The sequence below is a fragment of the Carya illinoinensis genome, chromosome 11, assembly GCF_018687715.1.
Source record: "Carya illinoinensis cultivar Pawnee chromosome 11, C.illinoinensisPawnee_v1, whole genome shotgun sequence".
Taxonomy (NCBI): domain Eukaryota; kingdom Viridiplantae; phylum Streptophyta; class Magnoliopsida; order Fagales; family Juglandaceae; genus Carya; species Carya illinoinensis.
In genome coordinates this window covers 44875394-44902911 of record NC_056762.1, presented here as the reverse complement: position 1 = coordinate 44902911, position 27518 = coordinate 44875394, and the positions used below count along the sequence as shown (strand labels likewise).

At 35.4% G+C, this 27518-nt stretch overlaps 2 protein-coding genes across 6 annotated transcripts; one reads left to right on the top strand and one right to left on the bottom strand.

The window, feature by feature from the left end:
• Positions 1-499: 499 nt before the first annotated feature.
• LOC122282588 (uridine kinase-like protein 3) lies at positions 500-9646 on the bottom strand. 4 transcript variants are annotated; one of them, XM_043094527.1, is made up of 15 exons: positions 9489-9604; positions 8238-8304; positions 7929-8092; positions 7335-7426; positions 6967-7036; positions 5587-5705; positions 5307-5403; positions 3188-3267; positions 2502-2696; positions 2274-2357; positions 2114-2174; positions 1943-2003; positions 1401-1654; positions 1088-1170; positions 500-922 (listed from the first exon to the last, which is right to left on the bottom strand). In XM_043094527.1, exons 3-15 carry the CDS (start codon positions 8080-8082, stop codon positions 725-727), a joined length of 1548 nt encoding a protein of 515 aa, XP_042950461.1. In that variant the 5' UTR covers positions 8083-8092; positions 8238-8304; positions 9489-9604; the 3' UTR covers positions 500-724. The 4 variants fall into 4 exon arrangements, with proteins under 4 accessions (XP_042950461.1, XP_042950458.1, XP_042950459.1 ...); XM_043094524.1 differs by lacking the exon at positions 8238-8304 and having other exon boundaries at positions 9489-9646; XM_043094525.1 differs by lacking the exons at positions 8238-8304; positions 9489-9604 and adding an exon at positions 8722-8878.
• An 8283-nt stretch (positions 9647-17929) lies between these two features.
• On the top strand, positions 17930-27278 carry LOC122282062 (kinesin-like protein KIN-14F). Of its 2 annotated transcripts, none has more exons than XM_043093990.1 (18): positions 17930-18313; positions 18787-19036; positions 20823-20986; positions 21410-21553; positions 21733-22092; positions 22417-22485; positions 22629-22850; positions 22951-23032; positions 23138-23233; positions 23323-23502; positions 23631-23737; positions 24214-24392; positions 24478-24642; positions 24745-24998; positions 25087-25250; positions 25333-25527; positions 26026-26732; positions 26880-27278. In XM_043093990.1, the coding sequence occupies exons 2-18, from the start codon at positions 18883-18885 to the stop codon at positions 27028-27030; spliced, it is 3393 nt and encodes a 1130-aa protein (XP_042949924.1). In that variant the 5' UTR covers positions 17930-18313; positions 18787-18882; the 3' UTR covers positions 27031-27278. The 2 variants fall into 2 exon arrangements, with proteins under 2 accessions (XP_042949924.1, XP_042949923.1); XM_043093989.1 differs by having other exon boundaries at positions 18780-19036.
• Positions 27279-27518: the final 240 nt, after the last annotated feature.

Sequence of the window (27518 nt, the reverse complement as noted above, 5' to 3'; positions counted from 1 at the left end):
ATCCAAATTCCAACTGCAAGTGCCTATAGACCACTTTGCTTGAAGATGGGCTGTATATGTTTGGTAATTTTGCTGCCTTTTTAGACTGAATTTGCTAAGGGTGGAGTGAATATTAAAGATTATGGAACCGATTAGCCGGTCACAAGCAGCAGATGTGCAGCTAATTTTGAGTTCTTTCGAAACAATCGGTCAATATACTGTGAATAGCGGGCATATCAACTAGATTTTATATTTCTAGAAATTCTATTAATTTTTTGTCTAATAATTTTGCTTCCTTTTGTCAAAAAAGTAAATAAATCAAACTTGAATTAAGATCCATCATAATGTTAGCTCAAGATCTTTCCCAGAAATTAGTCTTCATGAATCGGTTTAATTTGTAAGTACGTGGAGGTCCGGTCATAGTATTATAATTAAGGTGCAAAATGTAGATAAATATAAACCCACCATATATATACACCATGATTACGCTCGATCACGTTCATAGTGTAACAAATTAAGATAAGACAACACAACTTTATTACGTAGTAAAATATCATCATCTGGGGTTCATAAATACATGTATATATCCTTGAATTGGGAGGCCGTTACCTGATTTATGCCGTAATGAAAATTTTAAGAAGAAGATGATAATGTCTAATGAATTGAAGTCATGAGTCAAAACTGATTTGAAATTTGTGCCAGCCTGCAAACTCAGCTGAAAACGAGGGTGGGTTGGGACCAATTATCAACCCTGATGGAACTGCTGAGAAGGGGCCGCCGCTGCCACTTGTGGGTCATCATCATCCGTTCCAAAATATCGGTCTCCAAACTCACCCATTCCAGGTATCACCCGGAAATCTTTGTTTAGACCCATCTCAATCTCAGAAGTCACAATCTTTATTCTTGGAAAGCACTTGCAAACCATATGTACACCCTGAGGTGCCTGGTGAGATTAATAATTAATATTAAAAGCATTACTAAGAGAGACTCAATGCACATTTATATATATATATATATAGTCATGGGCTGGGAAGTGTTTACTCGCTAAGAAAATTGTTTGCAGGGAATAAGCATTACAAATACCACACAAACTTGTGGACAAACTCACCGATATCAGGTTGAGAAATATAATGTTGGACTCTGGTACACCTTTCTTTAAAAGTAAGGAGATAGCTTGAACAGCCGAATTCCCTGGAGAAAAGGTGACATCATTATATCTGTTCGTTATATAGATGATATTGAAAATTTTGGAGCAGCCTAAAGCAACTTCATCTTTTTTAGGGTGTAAACGGTAAATGGAACGGGGATATGTAGGGAAAATATCGACGCCCCACACGAGCATGAAAACTCTGTTGAGTCCCATTTATAAGAACCAATAGCTACTCAAAAAGAATAGTGGTTTCCATATGAAAACAACGAACCTGTCCCTAGGATAGGATCCAATAGTAACACATGCCTTTCCGAAATGTCCATCGGCAATTTTTCATAGATTAGCTGCCCAGAGAATGAAACACTAAAAAGGTTGGCACCAAGGAAACGAAATACCTGCACACTCAAGAGCAAAAACAGAGAGGCACAAACCTGCTGACCATTGTCGCCTTCTCTGTGAATGAGAATCTTCCCAATCTTGATACCTTTACAACATGCTCGCAAAGCATTCTCCATACTCTCACCACTGACATCAGTTATGAAAATGTTTGACATCATACAATGACAATAGAAGGGGATCCAAAATAATTTGCACACATGACAACTACGTAATGGTTACATGACAAAACTGGTCCGAGAAAAATTTCTGAGGCCAAAGGATCAAATCAGTAATGCATGAAAATTTTAAGATGGATACCCTAGTTTCAGTGCACCCAAAGATAATTCTAACTTGGAATTATAAATCAAATAAAAAACAGCTTTGAAAAATTGGTAACATATATGGGTGCTTTAAGATGTTGGACTAGGTTGGTACCTCCTGATAATAGAGACACCACATAACCTTTTACAGAAATCCACACCAGTATACACAGACCCTGCATTTGTGGAAGGAAATGGTCTCAAACAAACATATCATCGAAATGGTCTCAAACACACGAGAGTCAATAATTGGAAAACCTATAAAAGCACATGAAGACCAGCTTACCAGTCGGAGTGATCACTTGCTTTTCTGTAAATGGAAGATGTCCTAGGCCATGTTCTACAACCTAGTTGCAAAGCAGGAATCATGATAAATAATGAAGAATAAACAATACAGGTGTAGAAGACATCAAATGATCCATTGGCTCAAAGGAACATATACCCACCAAACGGATCAACCGATCGGAATAAAAAACAAAGTCATGCTTTGTCGTTTGAGAATCACGTATGAGGGTATGCATACCCCGTATCTGCATGAGACAAAGAAAACTTATAAGTAACAAAAATAAATAATACCTTAACTTTTGTAATCATTTTGACTTTGGAGTTCCAGTAAAACCGTACCACTATAACATTGTTAAAAAAATGGTTAACGACTAGGAAGAAAGGGATACCTGAAAAGTTGATTGAATGACATATAAATTTGGGTATATTTTACAGAGATCATGTTGTCCAAGCTTGGTACGAATATGTTGTACAATCAAATCAATGGCTACATGATTATCCCCCCCACGGGGAATAATTATATCAGCATACTTCTTTGTTGGGAGGATAAAGTCATCAAAAGCAGCCTTAACAAATTTGGAGTACTGCATCATCATAGAAACGTATCATCATATGCAAAATAATAATAATATAACACAGACATCCGCACCCTGGAAATTAGCTCGAAAACATACCAAAGGTAAGAAATAGAATAATCTAGAAATTCAAGAGCTCAAAACCCAACACCTATTTGTTCTTTTCTTCCAATAAGCAAACAACTTACTAAAAAAGAGAGACACCCAGTATACACGATGTTTTATACATGCGCACGCGCTTGCACACACACACAAGTACGCCAATAATACAGGATGTATATAGGAGAATGCCTAAGAATTTTGCGTAAAAACTCAACTACCTTCAATAATCCACTTCTATCAAAATTGACCACAAATCTTTCTACCACAATATTATTTCATCACATTGTGGGTTAGCATCATGAAGGTTTGTTCGACGAGTGCAGCACACAACACTAATTACAGATTAACAAATTATGAATATGGTCTTTAAGCTAGAGTGACATAAATTGAAAAGTTACCTGATCAAGTACTGCACCAATATCCCTACCCTTTTCAACAGTATCCCGCCTTATCCTCCGTGCTAGGCGTACATCAGCATCTGCACTGAAAATTTTATGATGTGAAGTAGCAGTCCAACTTATTAACACAATGATTTGATGTACATTCTAAACTACATATAACAATTTAATATAAGCATTGTTTTGACACAGATATCAGAAATTCTTATGCTTCCAAGACCTTGTCAGTTAAATCATCTACACATATCTTATGTCCTTTTATTGGAATCACTACATCCTAATACATATTGCGATGTTGCAAATGCAGATCTTAAGAACAACAAAAAGCAGAAAATAGAAAAATAAATTCAGCAATCACACAAGACACCAAGATTTATGTGGTTTGGCTTATAATGACTACATCCACCGGTGAAGACTGTCAAGAAGAAATTCACTAATCAAAAGATTAGTGCAATAGAACAGTGATAAAATCAATCAAAGCCCAAATTCCCAATACACGTAATCTCACTAGACACGAAAAAAATCCCTATAAAAGAGAAATTATACAGCGTTCTCTAAGACCTTAAACCCATGAGATGCCAAAGAAAATGAATGGCAGCTCTCTTCTTTCTCGTGTGATGCTTAGAGTCCAACTCTCTCTGGGTGGAAGCACAAAAAAACCATCTCCCTTTTCCTTTATGCTGCACCAAGTAAACGCTCTCTATTCAGTCTGTACTTATAGGTTGGTTAATTCAGAAAAGCCACTTCTAATTTTGGCTAGGAGTCAATGAAGGAATCTTGCAAGCAAGCGAAAAGGTCCAAATTTGAATTAGACTTGGCTTCCACTCGCCACTCCCAAGATATTGTAACTCAAAAAGGCATGTTGAGCTTAAAGTTAGAATTATAACTAAGCCTCATTTGCTCATACAAATACTACCATATCATATCCAAATACTCAGGGACCGACACCCAAGTGAAAGATGCAACTGACTCATAATAGTAAAATCTATTGGATTGGCCAATGGAATAAAATACTAAGAACTTCAAATGCAGACTACAACACGTATGGGATGACTTTCGTGGTCATTGCAGGTTTGTGGTGGGAAGGGGCACACAAATTAGATTTTGGCATGATATTTGGTGCGGTGATGTCGCTCTAAAAAACGCTTTCCCTTCCATCTATAGTATGGCGTTTGATCAGAATTCCTCAGTGGCTGACAATATGTGCCCTACCGCTGATTCCATACTTTGGTCTGTGAGATTCTCTAGAGCAGCATAGGATTGGGAGTTAGGCGCCATCACTGACTTCTATAGCGCACTACATGACTTGAAGATTAGGGCTGGAGGGGAAGACAGACTATTATGGACGTGCACAGGGAATAAGAAATTTTCAGTCCGTTCGTACTATAAGGCCTTATTAAATCACCCACCAAATGCCTTCCCCTGGAAGAACATTTGGAGAAGCAAGGTTCCCCTCAAGGTTGCTTTCTTTGGGTGGGTGACGTCTCATGGTAAAATACTAACGGTGGACAAGCTAAGGAAACGTGGACTATTCATAATGGATTGGTGTTTCATGTGCAAACACAATGGTGAATCAGTGGATCACCTCCTCCTTCATTGCCACGCGGTTAAAGTTTTGTGGGATGAGATCCTCTCGAGGCTGGGCATTGCTTGGGTCATGCCACAAAGGGTGATCGATTTACTGTCTTGTTGGCAAAGGCTAAGAGGGAATCGACAGATTGCAGCTGTATGGAAGATGATACCTTTATGCTTAATGTGGTGCACGTGGACCGAAAGAAATGGCCGCTGTTTTGAGAATAAGGAACGCTCTCCGGATGCTTTTCGAGCTTTTTTCTTTCACACTCTACTCCTTTGGGCATCTACTATTGTTTTGACTAGAACGAGTCTACATGACTTTTATGCTACTATCCGTAGCACTTAGATTGTAACTAGGTTTTTTCTTGTTTACTCCCCGTGTACTCGGGCTTGGCCTATTTACGTGGATCAATAAAATTTATTTACTTATAAAAAAAAAACACGTAATACAACACTGTTTTCTAAAAGATGAGTTTCCTAGTGAATAGGATAAACGTGAGAAATGCAGTATGAAATTCTGTCAAGTAAAATGAAAATAGAGGACCTGTATCAACAAATATCTTCATATTCATCAACTCTCTGACACGCGGATCATGGAAAATGAGTATGCCTTCCAAAAGTATAACATCTGAAGGGTTTACCTGCCGATAATATTATATAAAAATTTTCACTTTCAGCCTCAAGATCACTACAATGGGTATTTTTACAAAAAGGGGGGGGGGGGGGGGGGGGGGAGAGAGAAACAATGGTATGTAGATCATGTATATGTGACCCCCCCCCCTCTCCCAAAAACCACAATAATAATAATAATAATAATAAATTACCCTTCTTGCCGGAAACACGTTGTTTTTGTAACTCTTGAAATCATAGTTTGGAATATCTACTGCTTGCCCATGCTTCAACTTCTCCATAATACGTAACAGTTGCTTAGTGTCAAAAGCATCTGACACAAACGGCAACTTTGCATGAAAATTCAATTGAGCTGGATGGAATTGAACTAAACAGCAAACACCAGATAAGAATAAAGAACACCATATTGATTCTTATTTAAGGCCACAAACCGATCAGATTGAACATGTCTCTGTTTTTTTAAAGCAACTTACTCCCTTACTAATGAACTCTTTATACAATTTTGCCACAGTGATGAATCCTATATTGAGGGATGGTGAATCAACACTTTTTTCTGGATAGTGCAGGGATTGACATTACTAGTAAATAGTGGCCCTTTGATGAGTTAACAATACAACAACATGAAGCGAATGGTGATCTACTTTAACCAAGTATAACCAAAGGATTGATACAACTTATTTCAGTAAATGACAATGAGAAAGTTCTACAAAGGTAATTGTTTCAATGATATTCATCAAATTCTGGAAAGATCAGGGGAACAAATTCAATGGAATATCATATTCAATAGGGCGGCACAAGATTGGGAGATGAGCAGTATTGAAGCCTTTTATAGCCTTTTGTATGCTACTAAACCGGATAATTCACAGAATAGTTTATGGTGGATACCTACAGTTAAAGGTACTTTTTCAGTGCGCTCTTTTTATAAGTCTCTTTCCCAAGAGACACTTATTCAGTTCCCATGGCGAAAGATATGGAGACATAAGGCGCCACCCAAAGTAGCATTTTTTGTGTGGACTGCAGCATTGGGTAAGATTCTCACAACTGATAATTTGAGGAAGCGCAGGGTGATCATCACAGATTGGTGTTGCATGTGTAGAAAGGGAGGTGAATCGGTGAACCATCTCTTAATACACTGTGAGGTAGCGAGTAGGTTATGGAATGAGGTACTTGGTAGAATGGACTTGGCTTGGGCTATGCCGGAGATGGTGGTCGGGGTATTGGCCAGTTGGAAAAATATGAGAGGAAATCAACAGATAAAAGCAGTATGGAAGATGATCCCTATATGCATCATGTGGTGTCTATGGAGAGAGCGCAATGACAGGACGTTCGAGGACAAAGAGAGATCGTTGGAGGAATTGAAAGTTTTTTTCTTTAGAACTCTTTGTACATGGACCTTAGCGGTTGAATTCAATGGTTTGGGGCTACATGAGTTCCTTATATCCATTGTTCATACCTAGATGTGGTCTCTAATCTTTGTATCAGGCTTTTGCCTTCTTTTGATAATATAATTTACTTTACTTATCGAAAAAAAAAGAAAGATATTCTTCAAACTTTAGTTGCAGAATTGGCCTCACCAGGATGATCAAAATTGTAGTCATATACTTGTGTAAGTTCCTCCTCGGTCAAGTCATGATAAAAGGAATCCTGCAATAAGAAAAAACAGCATCAATCTCTTTTCCACAATCAAATACAAAAGATTAAAAAAAAAAAAAAATTGTCAGTCTTCTAGAAACTGAAAAAAAAAAATTACTAAAGAACTAATAAGAAAATCCCAAGAAAATTTAAACGATCAGAAACAACACAGGATTTTACTTTCTCAAATACTAGAAATGTAACAATTTCCTCAATAGTTTAGTACTGTAAATGAAAAAATAAAATAAAAGGATCTCAGAATAAACTTCTCTACTCACCCACTTGGAGATATTGAATCGGAAAGCATTACCTGGTTAACAAGTACAACACGTTGATCATGAAGCTGCTGGATAATCATATCACAAACTGTTGTCTTACCAGATGCTGCTCCCCCAGCAACCCCTGCCACGAAATACAGTAGAAACCTGATGCTTTGGTAAATATCAAGAACAATTGAATATTTCTAGTTGCTGTGTTATAAACAATTTTCAGAAAAGAGGTGCCTATATATAGCAACACCATATCCCAAGTTTTCGAAGTTAAACAAAACTTGTAGGATAAGATTAAATTTTCAAACTTGTAGACATTTGAACCCCATAACTAACTCTTTTTTGGTGGGTTTTGACACGATTGATTTAAACTGAACATATAACTGGGTAAGATCATTCAGGTTTTATTTTGTTGCAAGTTCCTGCATGAGACAGGCAAGAAGACTACCAACGGTAAAATCATCAATCTTGACCCATCTGGATTGGATTCTATATCATGTAAATCAAATCAGTTATATCAACTGGTATGCCTTTCTATCTTCTTCATTTTAGGGCACTCAGTAATACTTCCAGTATGATAGGGTTGCACCACCATTTTAGGGCACCATTTGCATATATTTCCATCCAGCACTTACCAATGACAAAAGGCTGTTTATGCATGTTTTCAGTCGCTGACGTTGTTGATGTGTCTATCTCTTTAATTCTTTGCTTCAGGGTGTCCATGTGAAATCCAGAAAAATGAGCACCTGAGGAGGCCTCCATTAAATCCACAACTGATTTAGAACCCATGGGCGGAGACCTGCAAATGAAATTTCACAATGAAGCGCAAATGATGTCATAAGCAGAGAAAACATCAGCAGAAACTATACACAAATTGAAAAGCTTTCTGCTATCCCCTGACAGCAAGATTTTCCAAATGAATAATTTCAGAGAATTTCACATACAAGTATGTATAGTATGCAATTGGGTTATGCAAAAGAACCCATATTCACAATTTTAGATTTGTAGTATCTGCGAGGAATCAAACCAATCACATGGTAAGAGGTCAAGAGAACAATACTTCAAGTGCTATGCAATGAGGAGTAATTTGGTCATTCTCCAAATTCCTTTGACATTAGAAAAATGAAGAATAGAGTCCTACTATGAGAAGTCAAAAAACATAAAAAGTCTAAACCAGGACTAATATAGTCTAAGAAGGCAACTTAAAAGAACTGTAATAGAAAGAAAGCAATGTCTGATAGAATCTCTCTATTCAATTATAATATTCAATAGTTCATGAAGCTCTAACATATGTAAACACCACAATGTTTGTATGCTCTATGTGCTTAGCAAACTCAGATTTGGTTTTGGTTAAGCAACCCATTGCGCCAACAGATGCCCTAGACAACCGAGGCTTGGTTTCGATCTTTTACTACAAAAGCCGCCCACCTGGTTTTATGAGCAGAACCAGGAGTATTGTAAGTTCCTTCCTGGCAGATGCAAACACCTTCTGTATACTAATTTCGTTGTACCTCATCCAAACTTTCCCCAGGATCCCTACTAAATAGATTCTAAAGCCTTACCTTATCTATATTCCTAGGGAGAAGAGGAGTGGTGGGGTGGGGGGGAATCTTAACAAGCGTAAAAGCAATCACGCTAGAATTACCATATCACATAACACTATTTGTTGCTTGTCCCGCGGGACACAATGTCCCGAATAACATCAAAAACAAGGCAATCAATGCCAACTCAGCAGCATCACCATACATCCCAGACATCATAGAATACAAAAGGATCACCACCAATTCAGCAGCATCACGATTTACGAGTGACGACAACATAAAACAACTCAACAAACCTCAACTGCGACTTCTTTTATCATCGTGCGTTACACTCCCAATGCAACAAGTAAATATGCGTATATACAAACACTCATACATGCGCGAATACTACTCAAATCGCAGTATCAAATCTCACTAGTTTCCACCAAACTCATCAATAACCTATAAAAAGTATAATTAAACCACATTCTTCGAAACGTCAATTTTAAGGTCCAATAAATAGAACATAACAACAAGAAATCATACGGTTTACTTTGAAGAATTTATAAAAGAAAAATAAAAATCCCAGATTTATTTAAATCAACCAATGCAATAAATAACATCAGCGCATGATAGAAAAAAATAACAAAAACAAATGCAGGCTATTAGCGATACCTCAAGATGGATTCGAAGAAGGTATTCTAGAGAGAGAGAGAGAGAGATTGATTTATAGAGAGGTTTGGAGGCAATTACGTTTCTTTCTCTTTTTTTGGTTTACAGAACGCTCGTGCGCCTCGTACGGTCAGACATTTGGGTTGGGGGCTTTTTATAATGGATTCGCGGAGGTGAGGGGGGACCTTGCACCGAAGTCCATGTTGGCACCGAAGTCCATGTTGACAGATATGGGCCTAAAACTGTGGTGAAATTACAGATGGACCACTTCTGCTCAGGGATCAATTACAAAAACATCGGTGGTGGGGTCCTTTGGTTGATTGTGATTATATTACGTAAGCTTGAGGTTACAGCTTACATGTCGCCACTCGCACTGTATCGGAACTGCCCCCCACCATCTAAGTTTTATCCCAACTATATCTCGAGACGTGGATTTTTACTATTTTTTTTTTTTTTTAATAAACCGTGACATGGACTACGGATCAACATCAAATTTGAATCTTAAGAAATACTAATCCAATTATAAAGGGATACAACTTTTTTTTACGTGAATATAATTTTTTAACTTATATATCTCGTATATTTAAATAAATAAATAAATATAAAATCTATTTATAAAAATATTATGTATAATCATTTTTACGTATTCTTTATATATTTTATTGATATGATTGATTACGTCACTTTTTTTAATATAAAATAACTGTTTTAATTAATTACATCAATAGAATATATAAAAAATCTCCATAATTAATTATACGTAACACAACTCTAAAAATAATAAACAAAAATATACAAATGAAGGCTCTTTTCCTTTCTCATATGAAAGAAGGAGACTGAAACCGATTTGATAAGTAATGGACTTAAAACCGATCAAAGGCACGTGAGTACTGATCATGATGATGTGTGTGTGTCTATATATATTTAGCAACTGATCAATCTTAAATAGAGGGAAATTTTGTGAAATACATGAGTAGAGTAATGATGCTTTTAGAACTACAGTTTATTTTATAAAAAAATCTCTATATTTCAAACAAAGTTTTAAAAATAATTATAAAATAAGTCGTATCTATATATGTTATTTTCCAAAACACATATTCCAATATTTTCCAAACTGTTTATTTTGGTTTCATGATGAGAATTATGTTTAATTTCTAATGATTCAATGGTTGAATATACTTTTGACTTTGGGTTGAATGCAGCATTAATTGAGTCCTGACTCCTGCATTTTGCATTTTTTTTTAAACATAAGCCTCTGAATTTCAAGAAGCATTCAATTCGATGTTTTGACTTTTCATTTTGAATGAAAATTGATCATTTTGTATGTATATAAAATGATTTAGATGGGTAGTGTTATTTGAAAGGTTAATTTACACAACATCATTTATATAATTTGATCTGTAAAATTTAAATTTTAAAATTTATATTTTTACTCAAATTATATCACATAAATTATGTGAAATGCAAAAACTTTCATCAATCATCTTAGCTTAGCTTATTACACATTCGGTATTCTCGCATGATCAAAGGAAAGAAAAACAAAAACAAAATAAAAACAAAAAATACTCATTAAAAAAACTAAAATGTGGGTGGGAGGCACTTGCCCTATCACTCAAGGAAATCTTTTAGAGGAGTTGGCGTTGGAGGCGCCACCTTGTCATGGAATGGATTCTCATGCAAATGGGGTCTTTGCCTCTGCAAGGTGGCCCTAAAATAGAGCTCATCGCTCGGCACACACTACAAGAAAAATAAAATATTTATATACAATTATTAATAATAAAAATAATTATTTATAATGAAAATAAAATTATTTTAATAAAAAATAATTACTTTTATAGAAAATAATTGCCAACAAATAAAAAGAAAAATTTCTCATAACAATTAACCCTTCAAAAGTTTTTTTTTTTTTAATTATCATAATAGGGTAGTGGTTCCCACCTGTATTTTATTTTCAATCCCTTTTAGTTTTTTCTATTATTTAAATGTGGCAGCATTGGATATGTGGAGATCGAATGCCACGGCGGATGACTGGTGTTGCAATTTTATTGTTGAGTAATGTTATATACAGTTATGAAATATATAAATGTCGTATAATCGTTTTAAAAAAAAAATGAGATTTAAGATTAAAAAGTTAATTTTTTTTATGTGAATTTTATATTAATTCATCTTTTTTAAAAATATTATACGATATTGCATCATCACGATTATAAAATATTATCTTTCGTTCATTGTTATTATCGTGTACTGGTATGGTTACGCAGCAGATAGGGACCGAAGAAAAAAACCATTTAATTAATTGGATTTTTCTAAATGTGAATAATTGACGTTATGGATAGATTGTAAAAATAGTGATGTGTTTGTAAAAAAAAAAAAAAACCCCAAAAGTGATGTGTTTAGTTTTATATTGCTGATATACTAAATAAAATTAAAGTTTATAAGTAAAAATAAAAAAGGTGCAAATGTATTAAATCTATAAAAGTGATAGTTTGATAATAAAACGAGATGAGTTAAAATGATTTGTAGATAATAATGATATTATTGAGTTGAGATAAGATACTTTTAAAAATTTTGTATTTAAATTAAAAAATAAGATGAGATTAAATGAAATAAATTGAAATGATTTGTAAATAATAGTGATATTGTTGAGTTGAGATTAGATGATTTTTTTAAAATCATGTATTTAAATTAAAAAATGAGATAAAATATGATAATTTTAAATTAAAAAATAATTTTAAAATAAATATTTAGATAAAATAATATCTCTCCATACAAATTGAAATGGGATGAATATATTCATCTCTAGAACGAAACCGCTAATTAATGTAATGTAATAGCCACCGTTGTGACTGCTCAAAGAAAAATCAAACGAGAGAGAGAGGGGGTTAAGATAAGGTCATATTACGTCAAGTTGGGATGGCATGCAGGTGCGATGCCTTCTATTGTCGGGCGGGGCAGGGGGGCGGGGGCCACGTGAAAAGCATAAGGATGAGGAAATGAGAATAAAAAAGCACATGATTGGTCAGTGGGTGGGCCACGATGCCACGACATTGTCAGTGAGATCCACCAGATGCATCATCATCACAACACGATGGGGCCTTTGATTGGAATTTGGTACGGCTATCTTTCCCGCTTCAACAAGAAGCAACTATAAAATATAGCTCGATTCAAATAAGTATGGATAGATGGATGAACAGTATTTTGTCCACTATTTCTTTCAATTTTATTCCTCATTTTTTCATTTTCTTCCTGTTTGGTTCTTTAGCGTACGTATTTTCACCGCAAAAACAGCAAGCCTCCAGGCTTCAAGCACGCCTCAACAAAGCCAACCTCAACGTTACGACATAGTTCTCCTCATCGTGTGTTGAACCTCTTCTTCAACTTAGATTTAGATTAACAGATAAATCCTTTAATCAATTTAAACCCTATTCCAAATCTTTTATAACACCCCAAAATATACGAAAAAAAATCCCACATTTCCAAAGATTTTCACGAATTGGTAGAGTTTTGAATCAAAGAATAACAAGATGGAAAAAAAAAAAAAATCTCATGCTGTCTTTCAAATTTAGATCCCATTGAGAGAAAAGAACGGGGATCTATATAAAAAGCTAAACCACACCTAAAAGAAAGAATAAGAAATTTCACATCCAACCAATTGAAAAATCCAACAAAAAAACTCATTTTCGACGAACATAATACCCAACAACCAGATTTACATCCAATCAAAAAAAAAAAAAAAAAAAATAAAGAATAAAAATCCAAAAAATAGAGAATTGAAATAAATAAAAAATCCACACACAATCACGGTCTTCGTTTAGCTGGTGCTTCTCATCTTCATTGGTGTTGTTATTATCAAAAGGCCTCTGTTTGTAATTCAGGTGGAGGACGAGGGTTTCTCACTACTGCTATTCTTGTTGGTGTTCATTGTGATGAGATGAGGGGCACATGACCATCTGTAGGTTCATTGCTTGTTACTTGCCAAATATTTTTTAATCAAATTACTATATTCTCTAATGTTAAAAAAATTAAAAAAATAATTTATCTGTAAGTATGTTTAATCACACACTCTTACACTCATATACTTTTAACCATATATTATGATGTGATATTAAATAATTGATAAATAAATAAAAATTAATTAATTAATTTCACGTCGGGAAATAATGATACAATGATATATAATGGCCAAAAAAAATATTTGTGGTAATATAGTTTGAAGCACTGCTTCTCCATTCCTAAATGTGTCCAGGCCCAAACAAATATCATCTTACGATCCAATGAGCTTGGACTCAAGTGCGGACACAAATACATGCAAATACTTATGCATGCTGATCAGCTAGCTGGACCTATATATGTATATAAATATAGACCCATATCATTGAAGGGTGACCAAAATGATCATCATACGTATAAGATCCGAGAAAAGCCCAAACATTTCTTGATCTAGACTAGATCCTCCCCCAAACCTACCTCACTATACATATGTGTACACACACGTGTAATGTTAGATAAAAATTTCAATTAATGGATAAATTCCATGCAAGTTTTTTTTTGGAAAAAAAAGGGTCTCACTAATAAAAAAATAATTATTAATTATATTTTTTTAAAATGAAGTTAACTTTTTTACAAAAGATTAGACGTGACTTATTTATTTGAGACTTGTACAAATAATTTATATATATATATATTTGTTTTGCAGCATATTATATATAGTCGTAATTCCTGATGAGGCCAGCCCGCAATATTAAAGACCCGCGTTGTAGTTATATATAATAATTAATCAAGTGGGTTTACATCCATCACTTTGTTCAATTAGAATCGTACGTAGTAGTTCCTTCTGTTCAGTTTTTGCATTTAGCTAGGCTGTATATTATATATATATATATATATATATATGTGTGTGTGTGTGTGTGTGTAATATGTATATGCATCTGGCCGGAAACGATGATTGCTGATCCACTGCCAGTAAGTACTCATGTCATTGCGGGTAATATACCGGCTGGCCAGCAGCAGGAGTGGTTGTTTATAATGAGGCTGATCAAATGGTTCTTAATTATGATCTACACGTGAGAATTCAATAATCTGTGCTCCCGCTAGCTCGCTCATGAATATATCTTCTTATATATAAAAGTGCCAATCCGTGAATAAACAATATTTTATGTTACAACATTTATTCATATTTTGTCCCTGCATATATTTTTCAGATTTCCATTACCTCTCTCAAAAGCCTCAACCCAATGAATAAATGGCCTTGAGACTCATATTTATACCGAGTAATAAATAACAAAAAATTCATCACGACGACATACAGTACTAAAGTAGTCGTGTGACTTTTATTAATTTAAATAAATAAAATAATTTAGTCAATTATGCAAACTTATAAAATAGAATTAATGGATTTTATGAAATTATATCAATTTGTAAATTTATATTTTTGTTTAAGTATCTTGTCATTGATATAGATAGTGAGTTTAAATGAGATCAGTTGCGATGAAAGTTGAAAATTTATTAAAATATTATTATAATATTAATTTTTAATATTATTATTATTTTAAGATTTGAAAATTTAAATTTTGTATTATATTTTGTGTTAAAATTTATAAAAATTATAGTGATAAAATGAGATAGATTGAGTCTCTCTCAATCCAAAAAATAAGTACAACATACAAAATTTAACGTGATATCTATGCATCCCGTAACCAAAATAACGACATGACTTACAGATGTAAATATTTTCTCATACTGTAAAAATAATGTTTTCTTAACTTTAACAAACTTTTATGATTTACATACTATTATAATTCAGAAATTACCCTTAAAGAATTCTTGTGATACTTTTCAATATAGTTTAGATATATGTTTTATATATTGCTCTTTGATATTTGCATACGAAAAACTTGTTTCATATACTTTTTTTTTTTTTTTATCTGTGAATTGCATGTATTTATATCAGTCACTTTATTTGAAATAGTTGATTATTTCTTTATATCATGATATAAAATTTCTCTAAAAAATATTAAACTTCAAATATTTCTGTACAAAAAATACTATTATAATAATACTTTTCAAATAGGTCATCTATAATGCTTTTCTGGCTAACTACCGATCCAGGTCCTATATTCACAAGGCATATGTGGCTTGCACATTGCCCATTTACTAGTATATATATATATATATATACACACACACCACCATATATATAGCAGTACACACACTACATATATATGGATATATAATCTCATGAAGTACGTGGGCTATGCATGCATTCACGCACCATGACCATGCTTTGGATCCATCGATATTCTTAGCCACGTAAAAATGAAATCTTTTGTTCATTGACATGGTTGCATAATTGGGCTTATCGCATATATGCACCGTGCAATATCAACTAGTTTCCAAGTGATGATCTTAGTCCTGACACTCCAGAATATATATATATATATATATATATATATATATATATGGGTCGCGCCCATAATAAATTGTACATATATATGATCCAATAAAAAAACGAAAAAAGAAAATATAATGAACTTACATGTTCCAAAACCGAAAGATTTAACATACACGTACGTACATGCATGATGTTCTTTCAATAATCAATTATATTATATATCTTTATTCAATATATAAACTCAACTGTATTTGATTATTTGTTTAGAATATATATAACCAAGGCCACACACACAGACACACATATATATATCATGAAGTATATATATACTCAGGTACGTCCTAAGGATCGGAGGTAGCATAGCATGCGCGAATGATACTGCTGGGGCCGGCCCCCAACTAATTAATCATGTCCTCTCATGCTCAACATATAATCTTTCTGTCAACAAAGTATATATATATGGCTCACACATCACTACTGATCTTAAGATCGATCGGTAGTGTTTAATTAATTATATCCAATAATTTCAGTTTCCTTATAATTAAGTCGGACGTACCCATTTATATTTTATATACACATGACATTATCATTTCACAAAAAGAGCATGATCAACTAAATCTACAACGCATGAGTACTGCCTCTTTTATCTTGCAAATATAAAAGATACAAATACTCCATCATAAGATCAAAATCGCACGCGAAAAATCATACAAAAACTTATAATGTTCAACGTCACAAAGAGAAAAAGGAATTATGCGGCCTTTGACCAGGTCGTATTAATTTCTATATCAAACTGTAACACATTGGACCGCATACCATGCTTGTAATGGACGCTGTCTCCTCCGATTAACACGCTTTTAACTAATCCAAGCAAAAGCAAAATAAAGCAATTAGAGACTATAATTTGATGGAGAAAGAGAAAGACAGAAGCTTCTATTAAGTGGTCCATTTAATGGGGTACATAATGCACGTTAAAAAAAAAAAGCCAAGAAAAAGCTAACCTCTGCAATGATTTAAATGTTGGGGATCCAACGTTCGAAATTGGATTTCATTGGACTTTCGCTCTTGTTCATTTCAAAAGAGGGAGAACGTATACTTTCGTTTTTTGCCTTTATTCTATGTAGGCATATTCAAGGATTTGACCCGGCCACACCTGACACCACTATCAAAAGCTGAAAAGCATCAAACTCGCTCTGAATGATTGACATTAACTCAAACTAATTCGGCCGGGTCAAATTGGTGGTGAAAACACTAGTGCTTAATTCGTGGCCGAAGGAAATCATGGGTACTGTATGTACTCGGAGTGATCTATCTGCCAAGCCAACAAAAAGTTGAAAAAAGTGACGGGCGGGGGAAATTAAAACAAAAGAGTGAAAGCATGGTACGGCTTTTAATTTCTCACCTACCGGCCTTTTCTTTCTTCACCAAGCACTAGGTCGACACATGAGACTAGGGAGAAAAACAGGGGAACGTCTTGTGTCTTTTTACTCACATATATATATATATAGGAGGAAAGGATATATCATGTTAATATCTAATAGATTTGAATCGATCGATCGTAGAGTTTACAGATTTTAGTATCGATCGAATGTAGTAGCTAGAAAGGTTTTAATTTATGCATGGTAATTTAAATCATTAATTGACTAGGAATGATATATATATATATATATCGGAAGATGATCCAGGTTCAATATCACGAGATCACAGATACATGAAAATGCAGCATGCATGCCAGCATATGTAGAGGCGGATACGGCCAATATAGTCATACTATTAATTTGGTAAACAGAATTTTGCATAAAAAGGGCCATACAAACGTTAAATAGTCTAAATTAGCTTTATAAAGCACCAAAGTCCCTTATGCTAATGGTACGATATCATTTTGGCCGGCCAGATGCTGCCGTCCAGTCCAACGATCCAAGGGTCCCACAGGAGACCACACTTGTCATCTCCTGATTTGTCACTTGGATAGTTGACCTCAGTCCATCCAATATAGCTAGGGGGCAAATAAGACCCTTGTGACTCGTTTAATCCACAGTAGTTGCATCTATGGCATGGCCTTGTTTTGCAACGTTTTATTATGGTTTCGGTCGGGGAAGCCCATGCCATATTTGACGACAACGTTTCAATTTCGAGGATCATTAATTTCTATGTTACTCTCTCGCTCCGTATTATATTGTCTCTCTTATCTCTCTCTCTTCGATTCCACTCACATTGGAGCATTTATTAAGAGCCTCTTGTGAATTTGAATGCTCATAATTCATTACACACGAGAACCTTGTTATCTTCACCTTCCATTTCTTGGGGCCGCAGATCATGCGATCTAGCTGGCTACTTCTGCTGTAAGCTCAAGCTCTGCAACTCACTTTAATTTCTTGTTCACTTTTCTGGGTTTATTCAAGAACCGGATCAACAAAAGACCCAGCTTCCTTCACAGGTAAGAAACACCAAAACTCAGTACTTCACGTAAACATTTTATATTATTTTTATATATATACATTATGGCCTCACTATTTTCAATCCCACTGATTTCTTTCTTGAATTTCCCAGTACTCTTGTTTCTTGATCTGTTCATGTTTGCAAGAACATTTTTTTTTTTCCCATCAACTCGATCGCTACCAGCTGTTCTTGTTTTGAAGTAGTTTGTTGTTCATATATATCCACCATTTGCCTCTCTCTCTCTCTCTCTCCCTCTCTCTCTCTCAGTTTATTTTTTCCCTCCATCTCAATTCAATTGTATCTGAGCTTGAATTTGAAGTACATTGTATTGACTGGCCTTCTGAATGGTACTAGTTTTCTTACCAATTAGCTTTTAGCTGAGATATTCTCTGCTTCGGATGGTATATACTGTGAATTTGACTGAACCTATAATAATATTTTCTAATTCTGAGTTTGTTTTGTAGTGAACAGTATTAATATTACATTGTATAAGAATAATACAATCCACACCGCCAAACAGTATATATATAGTATCTACCGAAGTTACAAGTTAGGGATCAGATCGAGATGCCACAAGAAAGCGACCATAATTCAATTCTAAACACTCCATGCAAGAACTTAAGAGGATTAAAGGCTTTGATCGCTAACAATAATGAAGCGTCCTACACCGAGGAGATTATCGACGACCATGAATTAGCTCAAAGGAAAGCTGGAGAAGCAGGTACGTACGTACTCATCTTATAATTAAATTTCTACTGCATGCCAACTAGCTAGCTAACTAGTACTATTTATATATATATATATATATTCATAGTTCCGGACTCGATGCATATATATATACAAGAATCTTAATTTCTATATAGCTAGCCACTTCACGGTTTAATACATAAAAATGAACAAAAGAAGGATTAATATATAATGTTCTTCATGGGTATAAGACTCTTCCAGTACCAGCTAGTAGTGCGAGATATATTAATTCATTGGCACATTTCTTTATAAATTAATTAATTTACATATATATCCTTCTTTTTCTGAGAATTTTTTGAACGGGTTCAAACATCAAAGTACTGCCCCTACCAATATATGCGTTGGATGGTCACGCAATTATAACGTAAAAAAGGTAAAATTAAAGATTATGCGACTCATCATATATAATCTTGCGCAAAATGCGGGTGATCATCCAATTAATTAAGCTGGGTAGTTTTAAAAATAAAAAAGGTACCGGCTGGTGCCCCGGCCCACAATTGGTTGTAAAAATATTAAGCTTAGCTAGAAAATGTGGGTCCAATTAAATTATAAGCTCCCCACTTTTATATGTATATAAGTAGGGCAGGAGACGAATTAAGAATTAAGGTGGTCAAGTAGTAGTATTTATTCGTACAACAATCCTTGAGCACGTACGTGGATTTGCTGGCACCAGAATTTTGGTCCGTCCAGTACTGAATAAAACATTGTATCTAATGCCATGTAGGGTTTCAATTTGTTATAGGTAGATGATAAATATAAGCCTATCTAGCTAACTATTATTTTTTTATATAAGTAAAAATATTATATATATCAATAGGAAAAATCCAGTACGCTGAATGTAAACAAGAAAACATCTAACCCTGCATACTAGACATCCCGTACGTGAAACACTACCCAAAATATTCTAAGTCCGAATTAGAATAGAACACACCTCCCCAAGCCTATATGGCTAGCTATTATAAGGTGAGGTGAGTCCATATAATTAATTTATTAGATCATATATATATATATTGATGAGTTACAGAGACAAACTTAATTTTTTGCAACACTATTAATTAATGCATTAATTATATATGTTTTGGCCAGCCGGAATGGATCGATCGATCATGTGTCCAACGTCCCAATTAAGAAAAAATTAGATAGTCTACTGATCTTATAGTACATATGTATGATTAGGAGTGTACGTACGTAGTTTACGGATGGAGGTGGTTCGACGTACAGTAGTCTACACTGCTACCCATGGCCCGCATTATTCAATTATATCTGACTCGAAATTCATATATGATCAATGTAACTTAATTATTTCGAAGTGTTGCAGACATGAGTAGTGGATCGAGGATTAGCTAACTCACTACCCATTTGATTTTGCTTATTTATTTGAAATGAATTCTGAACTATCATGCATGAAACTGATCTTTAAGCCCAAATTAAGCTTCTGAGTGAGTGTCTAATTAACTCATGATACAATGTTTAAGAAGTCTTTCAAGTGTCCTAGTCCTAATTAATTAATCTGTTTAAGTTCACGATTTTCAGTCCAATGTACACTTGGATATATAGTAATCACCACCGCTAAAGAATTTTGAGATTCACAACGTTCAATATGTTCTGTTACTGCTTATTGATGCATGCATTGATTTCATCTTTTATTCTTCATCCTGTCATTTCATTTCTCCTTTATTTCCTTTTTTCTGGGATGAAAATGTCCTTTATATATGTGCTTGAGAGCAAGCTAAGTGTATGTGCGCGCGCGCGCGTTTCAGCTTCAAGAAGGTACCAAGCCGCAGAATGGCTGCGTCAGATGGACCATGGCGCATCAGCAACGCTGCCCAAAGAAGCCTCCGAGGAAGAGTTCTGCCTTGCACTTCGCAATGGCCTCATTCTCTGCAACGTCCTCAACAAAGTGAATCCTGGCGCTGTTCTCAAGGTTCAATTATTGTGCTTCAAATCCATGTTTCATGGCAAGCAACACAATGCTACACAATTTTCTGCATATAATACTAGTCAGAGCTGGACCAATCCTTATGAATTTAAGATGTTTCATTTTTTGGCTCAGAACAAAAAACATGGATGTTTCATTTCTTTTTCTTTATCTTCTTGTCTTTCTATCTATTTCATTCCCGTGTCTATATATATACCTAGATGAATTTCAGTATGTTGCATGACAAGAGAAAGTGCTTGACATTTTCCCTATGCACGTAACTCTTATTTAAGCTTAATACGTGCTCCAACCATTTTTATAAAGTTCTTTTCGGTACTTATTTTAAATTATACGCTTGGTTCTATATTAAACTTGAAGGTGTCTTCTGATTTTGAGATGGGTTTTTTTACTTCTTTGAAATTCATATAGGTGGTGGAAAATCCAATACTCGCGGTTCAGTCCGCAGAGGGAGCAGCGCAGTCTGCAATTCAGTATTTTGAGAACATGAGGAATTTCCTGGAGGCTGTCAAAGAAATGAAGCTCTTGACATTTGAAGCGTCCGATCTGGAAAAGGTGTTGGAGTCCTGCATTTGCTATAACATTCATGTTCCAACCTTTTACGATATGAAGTACAAAAACTTGGCATTTCAATACGCCTTACATCATTACGAGCAAATTTGCATCAACTTGGAATTTGATTTTGAGAGAGTAAACTTTGCTAGTATTGAATTCAGAGTAACTTGTATGTACAGGGGGGCTCATCAAATAAAGTTGTGGACTGCATTCTATGCCTGAAAGGATACCATGAGTGGAAGCTAAGTGGTGGAATTGGGGTTTGGAGGTACGGAGGTACTGTGAAGATCATATCTTTCCCAAAGGGGTCTCCATCCTCCATACTTAGCAGTGAAAGTGCTGATGAATCAGTGGATGAATCCGACTCCTCACAATATGAACAGCTGTTAGAATTCCTACATCTTTCTAGCGAGGTTTCAATTGAAGAATCCAGAACTGCTAATGCTCTGGCTCTCCTCTTTGATCGTTTTGGACTTGGACTTCTACAGGCGTACCTTAAAGAGAGTAATGGGATTGAAGACTTGCCTTTGAATGCAATGGTAGGTAAGACTCTTTCCGGTCATTATTTGGTTCTCTCAAGAGATACTCCATTCATTAGTTTCCTGTACTTGGAGACAAACGCTTAAAGGAGAAACAAGATGAAATGCTATAACTTTTATGCATATGGCATATACAAATATCATTTTCTAACAGCAAAAAAATCTTTATGTTGGCCCCTCTGCATATAAATATGTGCTAGTTTTCTCATAATGCATTCCCATGAGGTTGTGATTATGATTATAGAGTTCCATTTTCTTTTTCATTTAGTTTCTATTCTTTGTTTTATGGGGAATCTGAATTTATTACATGGGTGAAATTTGTAGATCATTGATACTTTGCTCAGTAAAGTAGTCAAAGATTTCTCAGCACTGCTTGTTTCCCAAGGCACTCAGGTAAGACTTTTGAGTGTCATTGTGAGCGTTGTCAGTATGTAGAGGTACTTCCATACAATTGATTTCCCATCATTAGTACTGTTCCTACAATTTTCCTCACGATCCCAAGCATTATATAATCTATTTTACACTATTTTCTACAGCTTGGATTGTTTTTGAAGAAAATATTGAAAGGCGATACTGGTTCCTTATCGAAGTATGAGTTTATAGCAGCCATTTCACAGTACCTTAATCAAAGATCTAATTTGGCGTCAAGTGACATCTCCAAGTTCTGTGTCTGCGGGGGGAAACTTAATGAATCTCGGCGTGATATCAAGCTTTCTGCTGCCCATGCAGAACTGCTTGACATTCAACAGAAACAACTTGTATGAATATTCGGCCACCAAACTTAGTAGTCCTTATGTGATATTTCAATATTATGTGAGCAGTTTTTTTATTAAAGCCAAAATGTCTCGGATGTTTTAGGAGCTGAAATCATCTTTCGAAAATACAAAGTCGGAGGTGAACCGGGCCCACTCAGACTGGCAGCAAGAACTTAATAGGCTTGGTGAGAGAACCTAGAGACTCGATCTATTACTGTGACTGAATTGAAAGGTATTTCATATTTATCTATACAAATTTGGGTAAAGTTTGCATTTTTTGGATTCCTCAGAGAATCATATTAAGGGCCTTGAAGTGACCTCCTCTTCCTATCACAAGATTTTAGAGGAAAACCGCGTACTTTACAATCAAGTCCAAGACCTCAAAGGTGTCCATCGGAAGCTTTTGTAGTCTTCAAATTGATCATATATGTGTTTATAAGAAATGAGATTTAATAATAAAAATGGTCTCTTACAGGAGCTATTAGGGTTTATTGTAGAGTGAGGCCCTTCTTACCTGGGCAACCAAACGGGCAGTCTACTGTAGACTACATAGGAGAAAATGGAAATATCATGATTTTCAATCCCCTTAAGCGGGGAAAAGATGCAAGAAGGGTATTTTCATTCAACAAAGTATATGGAACAAATGTCACTCAAGGTATGGAGTTTATGATATACATTGTGTAATATGTTGTTGGTTTAATCTTTCTTTGATATTGGACCGGTTGCATAGTTTATTTACTTTTAATTTTACTAATGAAGGCTGATTATGATCATTGTTTGCAGAGCAAATATATGCTGATACTCAACCATTGATCAGGTCTGTTTTAGATGGTTATAATGGTTGCATCTTTGCATACGGGCAGACTGGCTCTGGGAAGACCTATACAATGGTAACATACCACACATATTGTGCTTGCAATAAGTAGATTTCATAATTCAAATACAAATAGTATGCCATACATATTCTTTATCAGGAGTTTCAGATTAGTTCCTACCGCTCTGGGTACAAAGGCTCATTCAATATCATAGTGCATCATGTAACCAACTTGGACACGGTTTGATATGGTCCTGGAGATCCAGTCATTTACTCAACCTATTCAATCATTTCTAGGCTAGCGGAGATTCCCTGGAATAATAATGGGATCCTTCTTGGATTAGGTGTTCATTGTGGTACATTTTAACTCTTGTTGCACATGGGAAAACAATCTCTCTTTCATGAACTTGAAACCTCCTCTAGCCATCAATGATGACCCATCCATAATATGAATTTGATAGAAATAGATGGAAGAATACATCAGTAAGTAATTTTTATCCTGGCATTTATTTATATTTCCATAGTAACAACGTTTGTAAATCCTATGTATAGAGCGGCCCGGATTTGACATCTGAAGAGACATGGGGTGTAAACTATCGAGCTCTTCGTGACTTGTTTCAACTATCGAAAGCAAGGGCTGACATCGTAAAATATGAAGTTGGAGTACAGATGATTGAAATATACAATGAAAAAGTGAGAGATCTATTAGTCAGTGATGGCTCAAACAGAAGATATCCTTTACAATATATACTTGATGTTAAGGATTTGATAGAATTAGATACTGTGTTGTTACTTTAGTACCTTAACTACATGAACATTAGATATACGAAACAACTCTCAATTAAATGGCCTTAATGTACCCGATGCAAGCTGGGTTCCAGTTACATGTACTCAGGATGTTCTTGACTTGATGAGGATTGGCCAAAAGAATCGTGCTGTGGGTGCTACAGCTCTAAATGAAAGGAGCAGCCGGTCACATAGGTAAGGACTGTTTTCTTAAAGTTTTTTATTCTTTTCAGTGTTATTCCATATCACTACTGGTTATTTCACCAATGGTTTTTCGGTCTGGTCATCCTGTTGCAGTGTTTTAACTGTTCATGTCCTTGGAAAGGAGAGAGTTTCTAATTCTATTCTTAGGGGTTGCCTTCACCTAGTTGATTTGGCTGGAAGTGAGAGAGTGGATAAATCTGAAGCAGTTGGTGAGAGACTGAAAGAGGCCCAACATATAAACAGATCACTTTCTGCACTTGGAGATGTCATCTCCGCTCTTGCACAGAAGAGTACACATATTCCTTACAGGAATAGCAAGCTTACTCAAGTATTGCAGGATTCTTTAGGTAACATATTAATCACAATGCCCTCTTAATATATATGTGTATGTGTGTGTGTGTGTTTCTTTTTCTCATCGTTTTCCATCTTAAATAGGTGGGCAGGCAAAAACATTGATGTTTGTACATATAAATCCTGAACTTAATGCTCTCGGGGAGACAATAAGCACTCTCAAATTTGCTGAGAGGGTTGCCTCTATTGAACTTGGGGCAGCTCGATCTAACAAAGAAACTGGCGAGATCCGAGAACTTAAAGAGGAGGTTTGTTTTCCATCATTCTCCTCTGCAATTCTACTTTTTGACTTTTTAAATGAATACTTTCAAATTCGTTCTCTTTATGTAGATATCGAACCTTAAACTGGCATTGGAGAGGAAGGAAACTGAACCGGAGCAATTGAAAGCTGTGAATACCAGAAGCACGACAGAATCCCAAAAACCAAGAGCTGTTTCACCTTTTCAAATGCCAAAATTTGGTATCAGTAACAGCCCAAAGCCTGAAAGTTATCAGAGACGCATTGATGATACTAAAAGCTTTGAGGTAAGCCATAGCAATTATGAAGTTGTTCATTTGAATAATAGGGCTGCTTTTTTGTTACTTGCTAGTTCAAATTCTTAGGAATAGCTAAATTTATTAAATGAAAAATATCATATTTCACCAAGTTAACATAACTTATACACTAGATAGAACCTTTAAAAGAGTTAGCACCAAGTTCCCATTGCTCCTCGATCTTCTCTTCCACTCATTTGTTTCGCAAATTTTGCTTGGGTAGAGAGAGGGTTCGGGAGCTCTTTATAATAGTGTGTCAAAATAACCCCGACCATCAAGAGTCAATAATTTGAGAAAACCAACAGAATATGTCTGAGGAAAACTAAAAGATTACTAACTTTATAATTTTCATTCAATAATATAATGGGAGAGATGACGTGGCTAGACAGAAGAAATGCTTCTGATATTATGCATTGTAACAGATGCTTTTGAGTTCTTAAGAATGAATAGAACTGGATAATATCTGTCGTGATGAAATTTGATTTTCAGGCCAGAAGTTGTTCCTCCGGTAAACAGAGGAGATCAAGATTTCCCTCTGCCTTCGCAGACAAGGAGATCACACCAAAGATACCTTTCATGAGTGAAGAAAGATCGGGGAACTTTGGAAAACCAACGTCACCATCTCCTCCTGTCAGGAGATCGATCTCCACTGATAGAGGGTCTGTCATAAAGAGCAGGGTCAAAGCCGACCCAACTGAAAACCAACTAATTGCAAAAATACCATTTCCAGCCAGAGTTCCTGTAAATAGATCTATTGCTGCCATGCCAATGATCCCTTCAATAGATAGCAATTCGAGGGTACATATTGGTTCACAAGAGCCACCAAAGCATGATTACACTTCTGATGCAATTTACAGCCTCCCGAGAGCCAGCGCGAAGAAAGTTTACCCAGAACACGAAGAAGAGCAGTTTAAGCAAGCTCTTTATGTAAGGCAAGGTGGCATTAGGAAAAACAAAATTGAAAGTAAAGCCAAGGCCAAGCATAATCAACTTCCAGCAAGGATTCAGAAGTCTGAGGTGGGGACACTATTGCTCTCTGACGTGGACTTTGCTGGTGAGAAGACGGAGGAAGCACCTAGAAAGAGTGACTTCTCTGAGCCAGAAAATGAGCATGGCCATTCACCAACGCATGCTGCTCTCAAGGTGAAAAAGCTGCGGCAGAACTTCTCGCGGATCTCCCAAAATCTTGAACCAAGGTTTATAACTTCCCTGAGGGACTTCAGTATTGAGTGATTAAGTATTTGGAAAGAAAAAGAAATGATTTTCCCTTTCTCTAATTATATGGAGATTGGTAACTTCACAAGGTCAGTGTTAATAAACATGGCATTTTCTACTACATGCAGGGGACCAGTGGAACCTTTATTGGCTGAGAAACTTGACAGCAAGGTTCCAAATGGTATGATTCGCCTTCCAAAGGAAGGCTGCAACACGTCAATGCCTGAATTTAGAAGGAGTCGCTCTACACCGCGCGGGAAATTTATGAATTTACCTTGAGGATCTCAAATCTCAATATATAAAGCACTGAATTTTATGGCCACTAATTTTTTTTTTTTCATATGAATTTTCTGTACAGTGACTACTATTAGTATCGTGGACTTTCAAACTGCATACTTCTTCTACGAGGACTACGATGATGTTTTGGAGAGCATTATGGTGGAACCCTTCGTTTTTACTGAGACGTTTTGGGCATATTTATCTGTCATTCAAATTTAAATTATCTGTGTTAATTTCTGGTACTTATTGTACTTGTGTGTTGAGTGTCCATACCTGAAGCAGCTTTTTGCTTATGTGCAGTCATCCTACTGATGTCAAGAATTTACAGTGGAAACAAAACTTTTTATATAGGTTCCTTTATTCAGTTTCTTTCATGGAAGCGTTTCAATGTCAGCAGAAACATAGGGAATGGATTAGATCTCTCATCTACTTCAGATATATATTGTGCTAGATATTCTAGCCCTGAAAATTATGATTTCACAGCAGGT